General features: G+C 54.4%; 3 protein-coding genes across 13 annotated transcripts in view; 2 read left to right on the forward strand and 1 right to left on the reverse strand.

The window, feature by feature from the left end:
• Positions 1–6,443, forward strand: part of ATG9A (autophagy related 9A) — a 10,514-nt gene extending 4,071 nt beyond the window's left edge. For all 9 annotated transcript variants that reach the window (XM_017856746.1, XM_017856739.1, XM_017856741.1 and 6 more), the window contains 11 exons: positions 583–744; positions 943–1,084; positions 1,301–2,049; positions 2,133–2,286; positions 2,395–2,574; positions 2,950–3,198; positions 3,392–3,570; positions 3,675–3,792; positions 4,524–4,746; positions 4,929–5,074; positions 5,368–6,443. In XM_017856746.1, the coding sequence (XP_017712235.1) occupies positions 583–744; positions 943–1,084; positions 1,301–2,049; positions 2,133–2,286; positions 2,395–2,574; positions 2,950–3,198; positions 3,392–3,570; positions 3,675–3,792; positions 4,524–4,746; positions 4,929–5,074; positions 5,368–5,373 (2,308 nt within the window). In that variant the 3' untranslated portion in view covers positions 5,374–6,443. The remainder of the gene's footprint in view (positions 1–582; positions 745–942; positions 1,085–1,300; positions 2,050–2,132; positions 2,287–2,394; positions 2,575–2,949; positions 3,199–3,391; positions 3,571–3,674; positions 3,793–4,523; positions 4,747–4,928; positions 5,075–5,367) is intronic.
• Positions 6,444–6,706: 263 nt separating this feature from the next.
• Positions 6,707–15,754, forward strand: ABCB6 (ATP binding cassette subfamily B member 6 (LAN blood group)). 2 transcript variants are annotated; one of them, XM_017856737.1, is made up of 20 exons: positions 6,707–6,920; positions 7,091–7,673; positions 7,992–8,129; positions 8,982–9,162; positions 9,349–9,450; positions 9,634–9,817; positions 10,731–10,852; positions 11,324–11,433; positions 11,633–11,698; positions 11,868–11,993; positions 12,154–12,230; positions 12,318–12,381; positions 12,494–12,579; positions 12,745–12,802; positions 13,341–13,445; positions 14,411–14,585; positions 14,704–14,816; positions 15,054–15,148; positions 15,230–15,298; positions 15,483–15,754. In XM_017856737.1, exons 1-20 carry the CDS (start codon positions 6,790–6,792, stop codon positions 15,592–15,594), a joined length of 2,697 nt encoding a protein of 898 aa, XP_017712226.1. In that variant the 5' UTR covers positions 6,707–6,789; the 3' UTR covers positions 15,595–15,754. The 2 variants fall into 2 exon arrangements, with proteins under 2 accessions (XP_017712226.1, XP_017712227.1); XM_017856738.1 differs by having other exon boundaries at positions 6,846–6,907.
• Positions 15,755–15,884: 130 nt separating this feature from the next.
• Positions 15,885–18,356, reverse strand: part of ZFAND2B (zinc finger AN1-type containing 2B) — a 3,354-nt gene continuing 882 nt past the window's right edge. The window contains exons 3-10 of one of the 2 annotated variants that reach the window (XM_017856761.1): positions 18,094–18,188; positions 17,736–17,867; positions 17,492–17,643; positions 17,178–17,270; positions 17,039–17,099; positions 16,886–16,953; positions 16,478–16,550; positions 15,885–16,160 (exon numbers count right to left, since the gene is read on the reverse strand). In XM_017856761.1, coding sequence (XP_017712250.1) covers positions 16,104–16,160; positions 16,478–16,550; positions 16,886–16,953; positions 17,039–17,099; positions 17,178–17,270; positions 17,492–17,643; positions 17,736–17,867; positions 18,094–18,188 — 731 coding nt within the window. In that variant the 3' untranslated portion in view covers positions 15,885–16,103. Of the gene's footprint in view, positions 16,265–16,477; positions 16,551–16,885; positions 16,954–17,038; positions 17,100–17,177; positions 17,271–17,491; positions 17,644–17,735; positions 17,868–18,093; positions 18,189–18,356 lie in introns of both variants that reach the window. The other variant, XM_017856762.1, reaches the window with a different exon arrangement.

Below are 18,356 nucleotides of genomic sequence, written 5' to 3' on the forward strand. Positions count from 1 at the left end.
AAAAAAAAAAAAAAAAAAAAAAGGAAAAGAAAAAAGAACTCAGGTCTTGACCTTGATCATCTCAACGCTCCAGTGGAAAGTACATTGTTCAGTCAGGAGGTCTCAGAGATGCCAGCCACAGAGAAAAGCCTCTGTTCTGCCTTGGCTGTACCATGGCCTGCTCCTAGGCAGAGAGCCTCCTGGGAGAGAGAAGCCATATAGCATTGCCAAAGGGGAAGGGGCTAAGAAGCCCTCCTTCAATCAGAAAACTCCCCCAAGGGCTTTTAACTACAACCTCAAAAGGCAATCAGGGACTGGAGATCAGAGACCCACAGGATGAAACCTTCAAGAGTCCAGAAGTGGTGGCTGAGGTTACCATGAGGTGAGGAAAGCAGGCTGCAGCTGTGGCAGCTGAGGCTAAGAGCAAAGAGTGGGCCTGAGACAGTTCTGTGGGGCTGAGGAGCAGAGAGGGCCCACTGGGAGTTCTCCAGGCCCTTCCAGTTCCCAGTCTTGTTCTGCCACCTCCAGACTCTTCTCTTCCCACTGGGTTTCACTGGGGCCTCTCTGGCTCTCTGACTGCACTCCTTCTTTCCAACTCTCCAGGCAGTTCCTCTTTGTGGTTGCCTTCACTACCTTCCTGGTCAGCTGCGTGGACTATGACATCCTATTTGCCAACAAGATGGTGAACCACAGTCTTCACCCTACTGAACCCGTCAAGGTCACTCTGCCAGACGCCTTTTTGCCTGCTCAGGTCTGTAGTGCTAGGTAAGGGCTGCAAGTCAAGAGGATACCATAGCCTTGAGTTCTGCTAGCAGGTGGGTAATAGAGTGGAGTCTGAGGCAGCAACTCATACTCCAGAACTGACTCAGGCTCAGTCTTGCAAAAATACTTCAGGATAGCAGCGTCTCTACCAAGACTCCTTCCTTGAGGGCCACCTCTCCTCCCCTTCTTTTTTCCCACCAGGATTCAGGAAAATGGCTCCCTTATCACCATCCTGTTCATTGCTGGTGTCTTCTGGATCCACCGGCTTATCAAGTTCATCTATAACATTTGCTGCTACTGGGAGATCCACTCCTTCTACCTGCATGCTCTGCGCATCCCTATGGTAAGACTGGGAAGTTGGGCACTTAGCCCATAGTCTAAGATGTACTGGGAGGTATAGGTGTATACCTGGGCATCAGTTGTCCTTATCTGTCATTGGCAGGTCAGGAAGTGTCTCTTAAGCTCACAACCCTTGAACCTCACTTCTAATACAGGGCAAGGGGGTCGAGGCAACAACTCCACCTTCCATACTTTGTCTCTTCCTCACCTCACCCTGCAGTCTGCCCTTCCGTATTGCACGTGGCAGGAAGTGCAGGCCCGGATTGTGCAGACTCAGAAGGAGCACCAGATCTGCATCCACAAACGTGAGCTGACAGAACTAGACATCTACCACCGCATCCTCCGTTTCCAGAACTACATGGTGGCACTGGTTAACAAATCCCTCCTGCCTCTGCGCTTCCGCCTGCCTGGCCTCGGGGAGGCCGTCTTCTTCACCCGTGGCCTCAAGTACAATTTTGAGCTGATCCTCTTCTGGGGACCTGGCTCTCTGTTTCTCAATGAATGGAGCCTCAAGGCTGAGTACAAACGTGGGGGGCAACGGCTAGAGCTGGCCCAGCGCCTCAGCAACCGCATCCTGTGGATTGGCATCGCTAACTTCCTGCTGTGCCCCCTCATCCTCATATGGCAAATCCTCTATGCCTTCTTCAGCTATGCTGAGGTGCTGAAGCGGGAGCCGGGGGCCCTGGGAGCACGCTGCTGGTCACTCTATGGCCGCTGCTACCTCCGCCACTTCAACGAGCTGGAGCACGAGCTGCAGTCCCGCCTCAACCGTGGCTACAAGCCCGCCTCCAAGTACATGAATTGCTTCTTGTCACCTCTTTTGACACTGCTGGCCAAGAATGGAGCCTTCTTTGCAGGCTCCATCCTGGCCGTGCTTATTGCCCTCACCATTTATGACGAAGATGTGTTGGCTGTGGAACACGTCCTGACCACCGTCACACTCCTGGGGGTCACCGTGACTGTGTGCAGGTGGGCCAGGGCCGCAGGCGGGAGCAAGCCATCTAGCATTCCTGGGAAAGCCTTACATCTCACCATGACCCTGATCCCACTAGGTCCTTTATCCCGGACCAGCACATGGTGTTCTGCCCTGAGCAGCTGCTCCGCGTGATCCTTGCTCACATCCACTACATGCCTGACCACTGGCAGGGTAATGCCCACCGCTCACAGACCCGGGACGAGTTTGCCCAGCTCTTCCAGTACAAGGCAGTGAGTGGAGTTGGAGTTAGGGCCTGCTAGAGACTGGCTGGTAGCTTGGTGGTGAGGGCTGGGCTCCCTCCTGCTTGCTCACTTGTGACCTTGGTCCCGCCCTTTTAGGTGTTCATTTTGGAAGAGTTGCTGAGCCCCATTGTCACACCCCTCATCCTCATCTTCTGCCTGCGCCCACGGGCCCTGGAGATTATAGACTTCTTCCGAAACTTCACCGTGGAGGTCGTTGGTGTGGGAGATACCTGCTCCTTTGCTCAGATGGATGTTCGCCAGCATGGTCATCCCCAGGTACTGGGAGAGGAGGGAGCCAGGTGGCCAGGGATAATGCTGGAACATACAGTGTCTTTGGGAAAACCACAAAAAGACACCTCTTCTGAGTCACACAAAGGCAATCCTATACCAGGGGCACACTGCTTGGGAGCCTGGGCTGGATTTCAGCCCTAATTTGCACCCTGGGCCAAGCTCCCTTAAGAAAGGCACAACACAAGTAACTGGCTCAGCATGCGGCCCTGCCTGGGGTGGGGGGCACCAGGGCCCCTGGGAAAGATTGACAGTGCACGGTGGTTTCCGTCCTCCAAGGGTAAGGCCTCTCCACTAACAGGAAAGATGCAGGAAGGCTCCTGGAAGAGAACAGTCCTGCTTATTCTGCTCTTCCTTGTGCAGTGGCTGTCTGCTGGGCAGACAGAGGCCTCAGTGTACCAGCAGGCCGAGGATGGAAAGACAGAGTTGTCACTCATGCACTTTGCCATCACCAACCCTGGCTGGCAGCCACCACGTGAGAGCACAGCCTTCCTAGGCTTCCTCAAGGAGCAGGTTCAGCGGGATGGAGCAGCTGCTAGCCTCGCCCAAGGGGGTCTGCTCCCTGAAAATGCCCTCTTTACGTCTATCCAGTCCTTACAATCTGAGTCTGAGGTGTGTTCCTGGGGACTGGGAGATGATGGGCAGAGTGGACTTCAGGAGCTGGGAGTTGAGGACCGGGCATGGGGTGGAAGGCTTCCTTCTGTCTCTTCAGTATGCACCATTGGGGCCTGAGATACAGAATACTAGGGGACCCCGGAGGCCTTTTTCGTTTCTTAAGAATTCTACCTACCCCTTTCTTTCATAGCCCCTGAGCCTTATTGCAAATGTAGTAGCTGGCTCATCCTGCCGGGGCCCTCCACTGCCCAGAGACCTGCAGGGCTCCAGGCACAGGGCTGAAGTGGCCTCTGCCCTGCGCTCCTTCTCCCCGCTGCAACCTGGGCAGGCGCCCACAGGCCGGGTGCACAGCACCATGACAGGCTCTGGGTGAGTAAATGGGGGCCAAGATGGGAGGGCATGGCAGCCCTCAGCAGCTTGTGTGGGTCTTGGAAAAGTTCACAGCTGCTGTCTGTCTATACTGGGAGAGACAGGGTGGATGCCAGGACAGCCAGCTCCGGGAGCAGCGTGTGGGAAGGACAGCTGCAGAGCCTGGTGCTGTCGGAATACGCGTCCACAGAGATGAGCCTGCATGCCCTCTATATGCACCAGGTGAGTATGCAGCTGAAAAACAGAGTAGAGGGTTTAGATGCGGAGAAGTAAGACTGGGGTTCCAAACCCTTCTCTGCCATTTACCTGCTCTGCCACCCCCAATCCCATATCTACCTTCTTAATATCCTTTTTAGCTAAGCGTGCTCTCATCCAGGGCCTTCACACACTTGCAGTTTCCCCTGCCTAGAATCCACTTCCCTGGGATATCCAGATGGCCTCCTCCTTCTTCTCAGGTCTCTGCAGCTGCCGTTTCCCTAAGACTTTCTCTGATTACTCTCAGTAGAAGGCTTCCTTGCCCACCCTCCTGAGTCTTCCTGTCTTAGTTTTCTCCATAGCATTTAGCACCATGTGACATACCGTGCTTTTTCCTTATTTATTTGCTTATTCTGTATCCCCTCTACCAGTATATAAGCCTCACAAGGGCTGGCATTTCTGTCTGTTTTGTTCACTGCTGTCTCCCCACACCTAAAAGAGTGCCTGGCACTTAGACCATCAGTCGGTTTGTTCTTGAATCAAATGAATAGGTAAAATGAGGGCCATTACAACACAGGCTTGTGAATGTAACCTGCAAAGATCAGAGGTATATTACACACTATTAACATAATAGGTGCTCTGAGGCAAGGATTCTCAGGGAAGGGGTAAAGCAGGAACTGACTGATAGCAGGTTGGAGGGCAGCTGTTTCAGATGGACATCCTTCTGTCCCCCACTAACGAGCCCCCCATTTCTCCAGCTCCACAAGCAGCAGGCCCAGGCTGAACCTGAGCGGCATGTATGGCACCGCCGGGAGAGTGATGAGAGTGGAGAAAGCGCCCCTGATGAAGGGGGCGAGGGCGCCCGGGCCCCCCAGTCTATCCCTCGCTCTGCCAGCTATCCCTGTGCAGCACCCCGGCCTGGAGCTCCTGAGACCACCGCCCTGCACGGGGGCTTCCAGAGGCGCTACGGCGGCATCACAGGTATCCAGTTGGGGGTATAGAAAGAAACAGGCTGCAGGGAAGAGTAGTTCTTCCAGGGCCTCTCAAGGGGAAGAAAGAGGTCTGAGGGACCAGGCCCAAAGACTCACCCCCCAAGCAGCCCCCAGCCTGTTCCTCATTCTTGTGTTCCTTCTGTGAGTATGCTTACTCTTACTTGTTTCCAGATCCTGGCACAGTGCCCCGGGCTCCCTCTCATTTCTCTCGGCTGCCTCTTGGAGGGTGGGCGGAAGATGGGCAGTCGGCATCAAGGCACCCTGAGCCCGTGCCCGAAGAGGGCTCGGAGGATGAGCTACCCCCTCAGGTGCACAAGGTAAGGGCCCCAGGGCCTAGGAACAAGTGCCAGAAGTAGTAACTTCCAGGGTGAGGTAACAGCCTTTCAGGGGAAGGAAGGTATGCCCACCCCCACACAGAGATTCTGTACCCTCCCCTCCAAAATACACTACCCCTTCTTTTCTCAACTGCTCTGCAGGGCTTGGTTTTTCCTTTCCTTACCTCCCCAGGAATCAACCTTTCCTGTCCCTTTATCTCTAGGTTTCTATGGGGCTAGCAGGTATCAACCAGTAGCTGAAGACTATCTCTGTTACCAACCCTTTCTCTCCACAGGTATAGACAAAACTGAGCAGAGTTCCTATGGCCCAGGATGGAGGCCACCGCTGCCCTGCCATCCCATCCCGTCTTTCCGCCATGGGAGGGCTCCTCTGAGTGTTGCCTGGCCCCACGTGTGTGGTGTTTGTGTGTCTGTGCCTGGCCAATGGAGGTGCCAACACTGGGCTTGCCACAGCCCCAGGAGAGGAATTTGGGGCCTAGGAACTGAGGGCACACAGGACTCTAGCCTCATCCCCAAGACACCCTTGGCTCAGAGTGTGGTGCTAGAAACCGGTCCCCAGCCCAGCCCCAGTACTGCCACCTTTACACCTACCCCTGCAAGTCCCCAGAGGGCTGCCCACCACAGAAGCTGCCAAGCAGGGAGAACCTGTGCCAACTGTGGAGTGGGGAGGTTGGGCCTGGACCCTCAACTCCTGCAACGTTCCCTAGCCCCCTCAATAGATGAGCAGGTCAGGCTGTGGCCCTTACCTCACCCGCAGTTCTCGCCCAGTGCTGCAGCCGGCTCACCTCTCTCCGCTTCCTGCACATCACTGGCCTGTGTGTGCTGCTTGCTCCTGTTCTGTTCGCTTGCTCCCGTTCCATTCGGCTTTTGCTTTGCGTTGGGGTGAAGGCCCTAGCTTCCAGCTCCCCTCAGCGCTATCTTTTGACACTAAGAAAGAAGGTTTCTAAATTGTAGGAGCAGGATGGAAATACTTTGCTGCCCTTTCCAACTTTTAGGATGGGCCCCCAGGAGACTAAGGTCTTCCTGGGCCCTCATTGCTGCTTATCGTAACCCCCATCACCTGCACATGGGACAGACCGGGCTGGAGGGTGACCTCAGCTATGTACGTCCCAGCAAGAGAGCTCTGGCCCGCATCTCGCTGTCCCCTGGAGGGGGATGAAGGGCGATGCCTCGCCCGAGGCTTTGGGCTGCTGCACTGCATGCTGGGACTGCTCCTACTCTGTCCCACCCCTCACCCAGCTGTGGTCCGGCTTTGGGAGAGTGGTGAATTGCGCTGCCCGAACTCGGAGCTGAGCAGGGTACGGACCGTGTACAGCTTGATAACCCTTAATAAAAAGGGAGTTTGACCAGACTTCTTGTTGTCTCGCGCGGCTAGAATCCTGGGAACAAGAGAAATGGGATGGACTCGGCCGGGGTCTAGAAGAAAGTATGTTTAGGACGTCGCTCAGATACGCTGAGCTAGGCGGCTGGCGGAAGGGCAGCTTCCGACCCACGGTTCCGTGGAGGTCTGTTTCCAGCCCCAAGCCACGATTCCGTGGAGGCTTCCAGCCGAACGTGGTGGTCAGATTTCCCTCCCTGAGCACGTAAACAAGCCGGCTCTACCTCTGTATTTTGCATTCCTCGCGTGCACCATTTCCCCTGCCCCCCTTCGGAGACATTTGGCCAATGGGAACCCTGGGTAGGGGCTGGAGGCGGTCATGTGGGCGGGGCTACAGCCGTGGATCGCGGTGCGAGTCCAAAACCGAGCATTCCCGTGGGCCTGCAGTCGGCGGAAGGGTCCCGGGACCAGAGCCAGTGGGGCCGGGATCAGACGGCGTACGTGCCCTGCGTGAGTGCGTGGCGGCGGCGCGTGCGCGAGGGGAGTGGGCAGTGAGGCCTGGACCACGTGCGTCCCTTCCCGGGACCCCCGCAGCTTAGCGCCCAGCGGCTACCTGAGCCGAGACACCCGGATGTCCTCGCCCCTCTCCGAGTGATCAGTCCTGTCCTTTGGTCCCGCAGTGCCCTTAGTCTCCGCCGGCGTCCACGCATTGCCATGGTGACTGTGGGCAACTACTGCGAGGCCGAAGGGCCCGTGGGTCCGGCCTGGATGCAGGATGGCCTGAGCCCCTGCTTCTTCTTCACGCTGGTGCCCTCGACGCGGATGGCGCTGGGGGCTCTGGCCTTGGTGCTGGCTCTTCCCTGCAGGCCCCGGGAGCGGCCCGCTGGTACTGATTCGCTGTCTTGGGGGGCCGGCCCTCGCGTCTCTCCCTACGTGCTGCAGCTGCTTCTGGCCACACTTCAAGTGGCGCTGCCCCTGGCCGGCCTGGGTGGCCGGGTGGGCACTGCCCGGGGGGCCCCACTGCCAAGCTACCTACTGCTGGCCTCCGTGCTGGAGAGTCTGGCCGGTGCCTGTGGCCTGTGGCTGCTCGTCGTGGAGCGGAGCCAGGCGCGGCAGCGTCTGGCAATGGGCATCTGGATCAAGTTCAGGCACAGCCCGGGTCTCCTGCTCCTCTGGACTGTGGCGTTTGCAGCCGAGAACTTGGCCCTGGTGTCTTGGAACAGCCCACAGTGGTGGTGGGCAAGGGCGGACTTGGGCCAGCAGGTGAGGGACTCTGTGGGGAGGGGGAAGCCTCTGCCGGCCGGGCCTGGGAAAAAGCACTGCATGTCCAGTCACACTGCTTCCAGGCTTTAGGATGCCTCAAAGCAAAGGGAGAAGGGAGGGGCTGAGTCCTGCGGGGAGCTGATAGCCAGCTGGTGGGGTGTGTCTTTGCTGAGTCACTGTGGTTTTGCTTTTTTTTTTTTTTTTTAAGCCTGTAAGTGCTGCATGTGTTCATGACACCAGTCCCTGGCCCTATTATAAGTAGTAATACAATGAAATTTTATTCTCAATGATACTCTCTCCACTTATATTTCATTCTAGGTTCAGTTTAGCCTGTGGGTGCTGCGGTATGTGGTCTCTGGAGGGCTGTTTGTCCTGGGTCTCTGGGCCCCTGGACTTCGTCCCCAGTCCTATACATTGCAGGTTCATGAAGAGGACCAAGATGTGGAAAGGAGCCAGGTACAGCTCAGTTTCTTTTTTTTTTTTTTTTTGGAGACAAGGTCTTGCTCTGTCACCAGGCTGGAGTACAGTGCCACGATCTTGGCTCACTGCAACCTCTGCCTCCCGGGTTCAAGCGATTCTCCTGCCTCAGCCTCCTGAGTAGCTGGGACTACAGGCACATGCCACCATGCCCAGCTAATTTTTGTATTTTTAGTAGAGACAGGGTTTCACAACGTTGGCCAGGATGGTCTCGATCTCTTAACCTCGTGATCCACCTGCCTCGGCTTCCCAAAGTGCTGGGATTATAGGCGTGAGCCACCGCGCCCAGCCTCCTTTTGTTTTTAAGACAGAATCTTGCTCTGTCACCCAGACTGGAGTGTAGTGGCGCAATCTCAGCTCACTGCACCCTCTGCCTCCTGGGTTCAAACAATTCTCGTGCCTCAGCCTCCCAAGTAGCTGGGATTGCAGGTGTGTACCACCACACCCGGCTAATTTTTGTATTTTTAGTAGAGGTGGGGTTTCACCGTGTTGGCCAGGCTGGTCTTGAACTCCTGACCTCAGATGATCCACCTGCCTCATCCTCCCAAAGTGCTGGGATTACAGGCATGAGCCACTGCACCAGGCCCCACCTCAGTTTCTGAATCCTAGAGTCTCTTCATATCATTGCCTGTCATCATTCCTTCCCTGCAAAATGAAATGCTTCTTTTCCAAATCTCAGTTTGCAACTTAGTTTTTCTGACCCCATCAAGGATCACTTGTGGGTCTGAGATACCTGGGAGCTATAACCCAATATGTTTTTCCCTAACGGGTTTTTGGCTAGTGCACTTGCTTGATTTCTGAGCTCCCCTCCTACATGTTTCACCATCCTAGGTTCAGTCAACAGCCCAACAGTCTACCTGGCGAGATTTTGGCAGGAAGCTCCGCCTCCTGAGTGGCTACCTGTGGCCTCGAGGGAGTCCAGCTCTGCAGGTGGTGGTGCTCATCTGCCTGGGGCTCATGGGTTTGGAACGGGCACTCAACGTGTTGGTGCCTATATTCTATAGGAACATTGGTGAGCAGGAGGAGTGCCAGCTCAGTGTGCTGGTCCTTCATCAGTTTGGTGGCTGGGGTGGTCCTTACCTAGGGAGGTGGGACAGAGCTGGGTGGTCAGAAAGAGGCTGTGGCTGGTACCTGGGGCCATTTTGCCTGAAGAGAGTCCTGGGTGCCATAAGTGGGCTCTGACTCTTTTTCTCCACAGTGAACTTGCTGACTGAGAAGGCACCTTGGAGCTCTCTGGCCTGGACTGTTACCAGCTACGTCTTCCTCAAGTTCCTCCAGGGGGGTGGCACTGGCAGTACAGGTATGAGAGACTCCGCCCTTATCCTGCTAGGTACAGTCCCCTCCCACAGGCATTCCCTCACCATCCACCTCTCCCAGCATTCCTCCCCAGCCCCCATGTGCTCTCAGACCTTTCACTTCCTGGTGCTGGGCTGATATCCCTCAGCTCCCAGGCCCTACTGAGGCCTCCCCTGGCTTCCTACAGGCTTCGTGAGCAACCTGCGCACCTTCTTGTGGATCCGGGTGCAGCAGTTCACGTCTCGGCGGATGGAGCTGTGCATCTTCTCCCACCTGCATGAGCTCTCACTGCGCTGGCACCTGGGGCGCCGCACAGGGGAGGTGCTGCGGATCGCGGATCGGGGCACATCCAGTGTCACAGGGCTGCTCAGGTGCCACCCCAGTGGAAAGGGCATGTGGGAGGGTGGAGCCAGAGAAGCAGGGAGAGGGGCCTGTAGGAGGAAGAGAGCAGACCCTGCCTGAGGAGCTGCCCCTCCCACCTTGGTGTTTTTTAAATCATAGGATTATTGTATACATGCTCTCCTAATAACTCAGGTAATGCAGGCAGAGGGCAAATCTCTTTCGAGCTGCCCTCATTTCTTCAGAGCTTCCCACTGTTTAGTATGTTGGGTTCTGCTCTTTTTTGAGACAGAGTCACGCTCTGTCACCCAGGCTGGAGTACAGTAGTGTAATCTCTGCTCACTGCAACGTCTGCCTCCCAGGTTCAAGCAATTCTCCTGCCTCAGCCTCCTGAATAGCTAGAATTACGGACCGGACGTGCACCAGCGTGCCTGGCTAATTATTGTATTTTTAGTAGAGACGGGGTTTCACCATGTTGGCCAGGCTGGCCTCGAACTCCTGGCCTCGTGATCTGCCCACCTGGCCTTCCAAAGTGCTGGGATTATAGCTGTGAGCCATCGTGCCTGGCTGGGTTCTGCTTTTTTGCATTTTTACATACATACTACATATGCAGACTCACATAACTAATATGGTATCGTGGAGGTTTTTGCTAAAACAAATGGTATTGTGACATAGCCATCATTCTCAGAGTTGTTTATTACCAGAACATTATGGAGATATGTTTTTCTTTCATGCCTGAAGGTCTCCCTCATTCATTGTGATTGATACAGAGAATTCTGTAGTTTGGGCATGGTGGATTTAGCCACCCACCTCTTGGGGTAGAATCAATTAAGACTGGTTCCAGTCTGTTGCTTGAAAATAAAACACTACCCTGAAATGTCTAGAGGCAGCGTTGCTGGGTCTAAGTCCCCAAACCTTTCTTATTCACTTGACCTGCCCTCCTAGCTACCTGGTGTTCAATGTCATCCCCACGCTGGCCGACATCGTCATTGGCATCATCTACTTCAGCATGTTCTTCAACGCCTGGTTTGGCCTCATTGTGTTCCTGTGCATGAGTCTTTACCTCAGTGAGTGCTGCTGGGTGACACCATCTCCGTGGACTATCCAGAGACTCCCTTGGCCATGAGCTCTGCCCCCACTCAAGTGACCCACCTATGGGAGGTGTTGGATTGGTGGACTTGAATGGGCTCCTGGTGCTCCTCATGTGATGGGCGGGTCTCTTCTGTCAAATCAAACCTTAGCTCAATCTAGCTGAGGGGCTGGGGAAGGACATTCTTGTCACGTTAAGTCTGCGCTGTGGACACAGGTCAAGGAAGCCTCGTTTGTGTAACAAGATGCAGCTTGCTTTCATTTGTTTACCAAAAGCGTTTTCTACACATGAGGCTTTGTGCAGGTTGCAGAGATGCCTCCCTGTGGAATCTGGGTCTCTGGGCTTGAGCATAGGTTTAGTGTGTACATGGCAGGTAGTGGACATTGACATTTGGTCTCTGCTTTTGGGGATGATGTCCTATTCTGCTCCCCATCCTGTCACTCTCCAGCCCTGACCATTGTGGTCACTGAGTGGAGAACCAAGTTTCGCCGCGCTATGAACACACAGGAGAACGCTACCCGGGCACGAGCAGTGGACTCTCTGCTAAACTTTGAGACGGTAACAGAGGCCCCAGTGGCAGTGGTGTAAGGTGTGGAGATGTGGAGGAGTGTGGTTAGGACCACTGGGGCTGACAGAGAGTGGGGGTGTGATGTTTGTGTGATGTTTGAAATCAGGAAGGAGGACTGAGAGTTGGGGGGAATGACCCGAGTGCCATGTGTTGTGCCCATGCCAAATAATTTTGGTTTGAACTCATCAGGTGAAGTATTACAACGCCGAGAGGTATGAAGCGGAGCGCTATCGGGAGGCCATCATCAAATATCAGGTGAGGGTGCTAGTTTGAGGTCTCCAGAGAATAATACCCTGGCCTGGTAGAATTTTCAGGGCCAGGAGTAATAGTCGAGTGTTGGGGTGGAAGGGGCCTGGGCCCAGGTTTGGACTCACTGATGGCCATCGTGTATAGGACATTCCTCTTCCTGTGTTACTGCCCTCAGGGTTTGGAGTGGAAGTCCAGTGCTTCACTGGTTTTACTAAATCAGACCCAGAACCTGGTGATTGGGCTTGGGCTCCTCGCCGGCTCCCTGCTTTGTGCATACTTTGTCAGTGAGCAGAAACTACAGGTGAGGCAGGATCTTGGATGAGAGAGTGGGGCACAAGGAAAAGGGGGCCTGGGGCCTGTGTCTGGGCCACCAGGCTCTTGGGTAGGAAGTGGGCAGGGTGACACAAGAAGAGCAGCCTGCAGGCCTCCCGTGACGTGGTCCGCTTCCTTGATCGCCACAGGTTGGGGACTATGTGCTCTTTGGCACCTACATCATCCAGCTGTACATGCCCCTCAATTGGTTTGGCACCTACTACAGGTAATCTGAGCCCTGGCCCTCACCTGTCCAGGGCACATTACTATTTCCTGGCTACTCAGAGAAGTCCTAACCAGCACCTTTTTGCAGGATGATCCAGACCAACTTCATTGACATGGAGAACATGTTTGACTTGCTTAAAGAGGAGACAGAAGTGAGTGAAGGGAGAGGAGTAGGGTTTGGGGAAGGAGGAGCTGTGTGGTGTTTCTTGTGCTTGGAAAGTACAAAGCTGAGAACCTCAGCACACATGGGTGGTGCCCTTCCAGGTGAAGGACCTTCCTGGAGCAGGGCCCCTTCGCTTTCAGAAGGGCCGAATTGAGTTTGAGAACGTGCACTTCAGCTACGCCGACGGGTGAGGCCTTCCTTTGCTTTTCTGTGCTTTTCTGCACACTGCCTTCCTACTTCTCACTGCTCTGAATCCCTGCTTTTGGAAAAGAGCCTGGGCAGGGGAGGGGCAGGGCCTACTAGCAGCTCTGGTGATGGAAGGCGCCTGCTGAGCAACCACCCTTCCTTGCAGGCGGGAGACTCTGCAGGACGTGTCTTTCACTGTGATGCCTGGACAGACACTGGCCCTGGTGAGAGGAGACTCAGCCACTCGGCCCAGATGCCTCAAGCTTCCCTCATTCAGTGCCCATGGTAGCTCATGACCCAGGGTGTGGAGTCAGAGAGCCCAGTCATGACAGGCAACAGGATTGAATGGTGCAGCCTCCACGGACATCGGTGACCTCTTGGAGAGGGAACCTTAAAAGCCAGTGGGCCTCAGCCGGGTGTGGTGGCACATGCCTGTAATCCCAGGACTTTGGGAGGCTTAAGTGGCCACATCACCTAAGGTCAGGAGCTTGAGACCAGCCTGACCAACATGGTGAAACCCCATCTCTACTAAAAATGCAAAAATTAGCTGGGCGTGGTGGTGGGCGCCTATAATCCCACTACTTGGGAGGCTGAGGCAGGAGAATCACTTGAACCTGGGAGTCGGAGGTTCCAATGAGCTGAGATCGTGCCATTGCACTCCAGCCTGGGTGACAGAGTGAGATTCGATCTCAGAAAAAAAAAAAAAAAAAAAAAAAAAGCCAGTGGGCCTGAGATTTTTTTCCACTGTTTCCAATGCAACAGGTGGGCCCATCTGGGGCAGGGAAGAGCACAATTTTGCGCCTGCTGTTTCGCTTCTATGACATCAGCTCTGGCTGCATCCGAATAGACGGGCAGGACATTTCACAGGTAAGGCTGCTCAGGAGAATACTGTAGTTTAGGGGTCTGTGTGTGGAGGAATGATAAGGGCTGGGTGTCCAGAGAGAGTCGATGTCACCCTTGCAACAAACTAGGGCCATTCTAGCATGATATAACCTACAGTCACACAAGTAAAGTAGTCCTATGAAGGATTTGTGTGGTGCCATAAAAGCTACAAAGGTGGCTCATGCCTGTAATCCCAGCACTTTGGGAGGCCGAGGCAGGTGGATCACTTGAGCCCAGGAGTTCAAGACCAGCCTGGGCAACATGGCAAAACACCCTCTCTACAAAAAATACAAAAATTAGCTGGCCATGCTGGCACACACATGTAGTCCCACCAGGAGGCTGTAGTGAGCTGTGATCATGCCACTGCACTCCAGCCTAGGTGACAGAGCAAGGCCCTGTCTCAAAACAAAAACAAACACACACACACAAAAACAAAGGTACAAAGATCTTCTGTAGCCAGGTGTGGTGGCTTACATCTGTAATCCCAACACTGGGAGGTCAAGGCAGCAGGATCATTTGAGTCCAGGATTTTGAGACCAGCCTGGGCAACATATCCTGGCAACCCCATCTCAACAAAAAATTAAAAATTAGCTTGACATAGTGGCAAGTGCCTGTGGTCTTAGCTACTCAGGAAGCTGAGGTGGAAGGATTGCGTGAGCCCAGGAGGTCAAGGCTGCAGTGAGCCGAGATTTTGCCACTGCAATCCAGCCTGGGTGACAGAGTGAGACTCTATCCCAAAACAAAACAAAACATCGACGGCAATCTGGTGAAGCGGGAAGAGAAGATGGGGAAACACAGAGGAGTGATTTGCCCACACGGCTAAGATCTGGGGCAGTGATGGTGGGATTCTTACCAGGGCCTCTTATCCCATGTGCTTCTGGCCAGCCTACCCTCCCTCCCAGGCCTTGGGGGTATCTCACAAGGCAGAGTGTGTGGTCTTTTGGCCCTAGGTGACCCAGGCCTCTCTCCGGTCTCACATTGGAGTTGTGCCCCAAGATACTGTTCTCTTTAATGACACCATCGCTGACAATATCCGTTACGGCTGTGTCACAGCTGGGAATGATGAGGTAGAGGCTGCTGCTCAGGCTGCAGGCATCCATGATGCCATTATGGCTTTCCCTGAAGGTAAGATTTCTTTGCAGAGAGTCCCCTCCCCTCCTGGTGTTGCCCTGTTAATCTCTGACCCCTGTTCCCTCCGTTTGTTTCTTCCACGTAAGAAATGTGTGGTGGGTAATATCCACAGGGTACAGGACACAGGTGGGTGAGCGGGGACTGAAGCTGAGCGGTGGGGAGAAGCAGCGTGTCGCCATTGCCCGCACCATCCTCAAGGCTCCGGACATCATTCTGATGGATGAGGTGCGCCCTGGGTCTCCTCCCCTCCTTCCTCCCTTGTGTATACTCAAGCCATTCCTGCTGGGCACTGTCCCCACCTAGAACAGATATCATGAATCCACGTCTCACAAAACACACTTTACAGTTCTCAAGCCCAAACAAGGCTCTTGTATATTCTTGAGGCCTCAGCCAGCAGCCTGCCTCCTCCTTCCACTGGGGTTTTGAGTGGCAGGAACAGTTTTACTTGGACCCTCTCTACAGGCAACATCAGCGCTGGATACATCTAATGAGAGGGCCATCCAGGCTTCTCTGGCCAAAGTCTGTGCCAACCGCACTACCATCGTAGTGGCACACAGGTACAGGACTACAGGCCTGGGGCGGCTGGCGGTGTGGCCGCTTTGGGTGGGGTAGTAGGCAACTGATCTTTGACTTTTCAGGCTCTCAACTGTGGTCAATGCTGACCAGATCCTCGTCATCAAGGATGGCTGTATCGTGGAGAGGGGACGGTAAGACACACATAGATCAAAAGGACAGGTCTTCCGAATTGAGGGCTCCAGGAAAGGGGGTGTGAAGTCCCAGAGGCTTCTGGAGGGGACCTCCCTTGCCCATCCCAGCCTCTCTGCGGGCTGGCGGCAAGGACCCTTGGGGTAAAACTGATGGTTGGGACTCACACTTTCCTCCTCACCCCAGGCATGAGGCTCTGTTGTCCCGAGGTGGGGTGTATGCTGACATGTGGCAGCTGCAGCAGCAGGGACAGGAAGAAACCTCTGAAGACACTATGCCTCAGACCATGGAACGATGACAAAAGTTTGGCCACTTCCCTCTCAAAACCCAGAAGGGAATAAGATGTATGCCCTTTCCCTAGCTTATTTCATCCTGGTCTTGGGGTGCGGTGCTACTACACTAAGGGAAAGGGACCTTTCAGAAAAACACCTTTTGGGGAAATAAAAATGTGGCCTGTGTGAGGATCACTGTGGCTTTGTGGGGTGGGGTACTGCAATGGGCCTCTACCCGTATGTCAGGTGAGCATTCTTGACATGGCTTTTCTGTTTGAGGTTAGAGAGGAGAGAGAAACACACCACTTGTATGTCCTATCAACTGCCAAGATCCTTTATTTTCTCCAGGACCCTTCCTGCCCACTCCATGTCAGGGCAGCTCCAGCACAAGGGAAATGACATGATGAAGGGGCTGATAGTAGGGCCTGGCCAGCATCCACCGAGGGCCCAACCAGGCAACAGTTGCTAGCTGCTCTCTCCCATTCAGCTGGAACACTAGCAAAGCCTTCCAGAGGCTCCCAGGGCGACCTCCACATCACTCCCGCTTGTCTCTGCCCTCCAGGCTACTCCGGGCCGCCTCTCCCTGTGTACCCTAGAGGTGTGAGGGCCACAGTCCTCCTCAGGTGAACCTCCCTCCCCAAGCCCAGGGCCCTAGCACAGGCTGCAGTTGGATGGCTTCAAGCTGCGGCTCTGGGCCTGGAGCAAGGAGAGGGGAAGGAAGGGAAGACAGGGTGCAACGTCAAGGAAATGAGGGGACGGCCCTCATTTCAGAGCTCAGTACAGGATGGAGTCATACTGAAAACCAAAGGACAACCACCATTCCAAAACTCTGCACCACTCAGAAGAACCCCCATCCCTGACTTCTTCCTCCCTCCCACTGCAGCACCCATCTTCACCCCGGCCTCATACCTGCTGCCGCTGGTATTCTGCCTCACTGGCTGACAGTGCTTGTGCTAAAGCTAGGTCTTCTTCCTCCTGACAACTGGGAGGGAGGAACAGTTTAAGTTGGATGATGGTAGGATCTAAAATTTGAGTATCTGTTCTGTGTATGTCGGGCCTCACAGTGCCGAGCACTGCTGGGGATTATCTCAGTCTTCATAGTAACACTACAAGGTGGGTGTTAGTATTGTCCCCATTTTTATAGAGGAAATGACGGCTCCATGGGTTAAATAACTTGTCAAGGATGATACAGTTTTATCTTAATTTTGAGCCCAAGTTGCCAGCAATTATCTTGCATTGTGTCAGAGTTGTCCCACCTACTTCCCTCCAGACCAAACCCTTGCCCACAGCTTGCCCTTTCACAAGAGGGTAGCATACCTTGGAACCTGGGGTTTGGTCTCTGCCAGGGACATTTCCAGGGCCCGCTGCAGAGCTTCATCCTCACTCTGCAAAGGGAGAAAGAAGACCAGTGTCCTTGGACTTCACTCTCTGTGTGTTTGTTTCTGTCCATCCAACCTCTGCCCAACTCACCAGGCCGTTCTGCAAAGCAATCACTGGAGGGGCTGTCCAGGATGGAGACTGGGTTGTGGCTCTATGACCAAACATTGAAGAGGTGGAGGTCAGAGGTGTGAAAGGGAAAAAGGGGGAGCAGGGAAACGGGCAGGCCTACCTGCTGGGAGAGGGACAGGAAGGCATGGTTCGACTTGGGCTGGGGACGGTGCTTGTAGAAGCCACATTTTGTGCTCTGGAGATGGCAGCAAGTCTGTAGGGAAAGATATTGTTGGCATGTCTCTAAGAACCAACCTTACCCAGGAATTCAGGAGGGGAGTTCTGGAAAAACATGCACTTGAAAAGGAAGCTAAAAGACTCCCCTAGCCAACAGGGATATGGTTGAAGCTCCCCAATTTGTAACAACAGAGCTTGAGTCAGTTCCAAAAGAATGCAATAGTCCCAAAGGCAAGTAGAAGACTTGGCTGCAGTTACCCTGCCCGGCTGGTTGGGTGCCCCTCCCCAGAGCAATCATGGTCCAGTGGGTGCCGGTGCTTGATGCAGAAGTTTCGGCTACAGCGTTCACAGGTCAGTTTCATCATTTCTCGCTGCCGGCAGCCAGCGCGCTCACACTTATTGGTGAAGATCTGAGGTGAAGTGAGAAGGTTGTCCCTGCTGAGACTCTGACTAGCTGTTTGGGTTTCCAGGCATCCGTAGTTCTGATCCCTACAATGTTTACCTTACGTTTTTGCTGTGCTGGATCAGAGCGACAGTCTCTGTCAATGTGCTCTCCCACAGCACGGTCAGGGGGCTCCCCTCTGGCCACAGGCACAGGCACATTACAGAGAGGGCACACAGGTACCTGGATATCCTGTAGTCAAGGAGCAAGGGTCAGTGTGTGGCCCACTCCAGTCCAACAAATCTCTGGTCCTGAAAGAACTTGGATAGGACCCAACACAAACACTCAAGGAAACAGTGTTTCCCAGCACTGACAGCCTCAGAAAGACAAAAGGGAAAAGAAATGTAAGACACGGATTTGGGGTATTCTGCACGCATTCTCCATCTGCCCGCTTTCACCCTGAGGATCGCCCCCTCACCTTTTGGTAAGCAGATCCACAGTGATGCTGGGCGTAGGCCACATGGTCTGCGCAGAAGATGCCTAAGCAAGCATCACACTTAAGCGGCAGAAAATCTGCAGAGAGTTGGTCGGATTGCAGGTCCAGGGGGACCTCGATGTCCTTCTCTCTCACTCAAGCCTTCCACTCAGCGGAAGGCAAATACCACCCTATTTGCGACACACTGCCGCTTCCCAAGCCCCATTACCTCCTTGGCCCCGCCCCTCTGCCGCTGACCCCCCCCC

This window comes from Rhinopithecus bieti, unplaced genomic scaffold (assembly GCF_001698545.2).
Source record: "Rhinopithecus bieti isolate Rb0 unplaced genomic scaffold, ASM169854v2 scaffold_42532, whole genome shotgun sequence".
Taxonomy (NCBI): domain Eukaryota; kingdom Metazoa; phylum Chordata; class Mammalia; order Primates; family Cercopithecidae; genus Rhinopithecus; species Rhinopithecus bieti.

Bases quoted from the DNA above. Each gene is read 5' to 3' on its own strand.
- ABCB6 (XM_017856737.1), top strand. From the start codon at position 6,790: ATGTGGGCGGGGCTACAGCCGTGGATCGCGGTGCGAGTCCAAAACCGA. The intron at 7,674-7,991 runs GTGAGGGACTCT...ATTTCATTCTAG, and splicing joins GGGCGGACTTGGGCCAGCAG to GTTCAGTTTAGCCTGTGGGT. The intron at 10,853-11,323 runs GTGAGTGCTGCT...GTCACTCTCCAG, and splicing joins GTGCATGAGTCTTTACCTCA to CCCTGACCATTGTGGTCACT.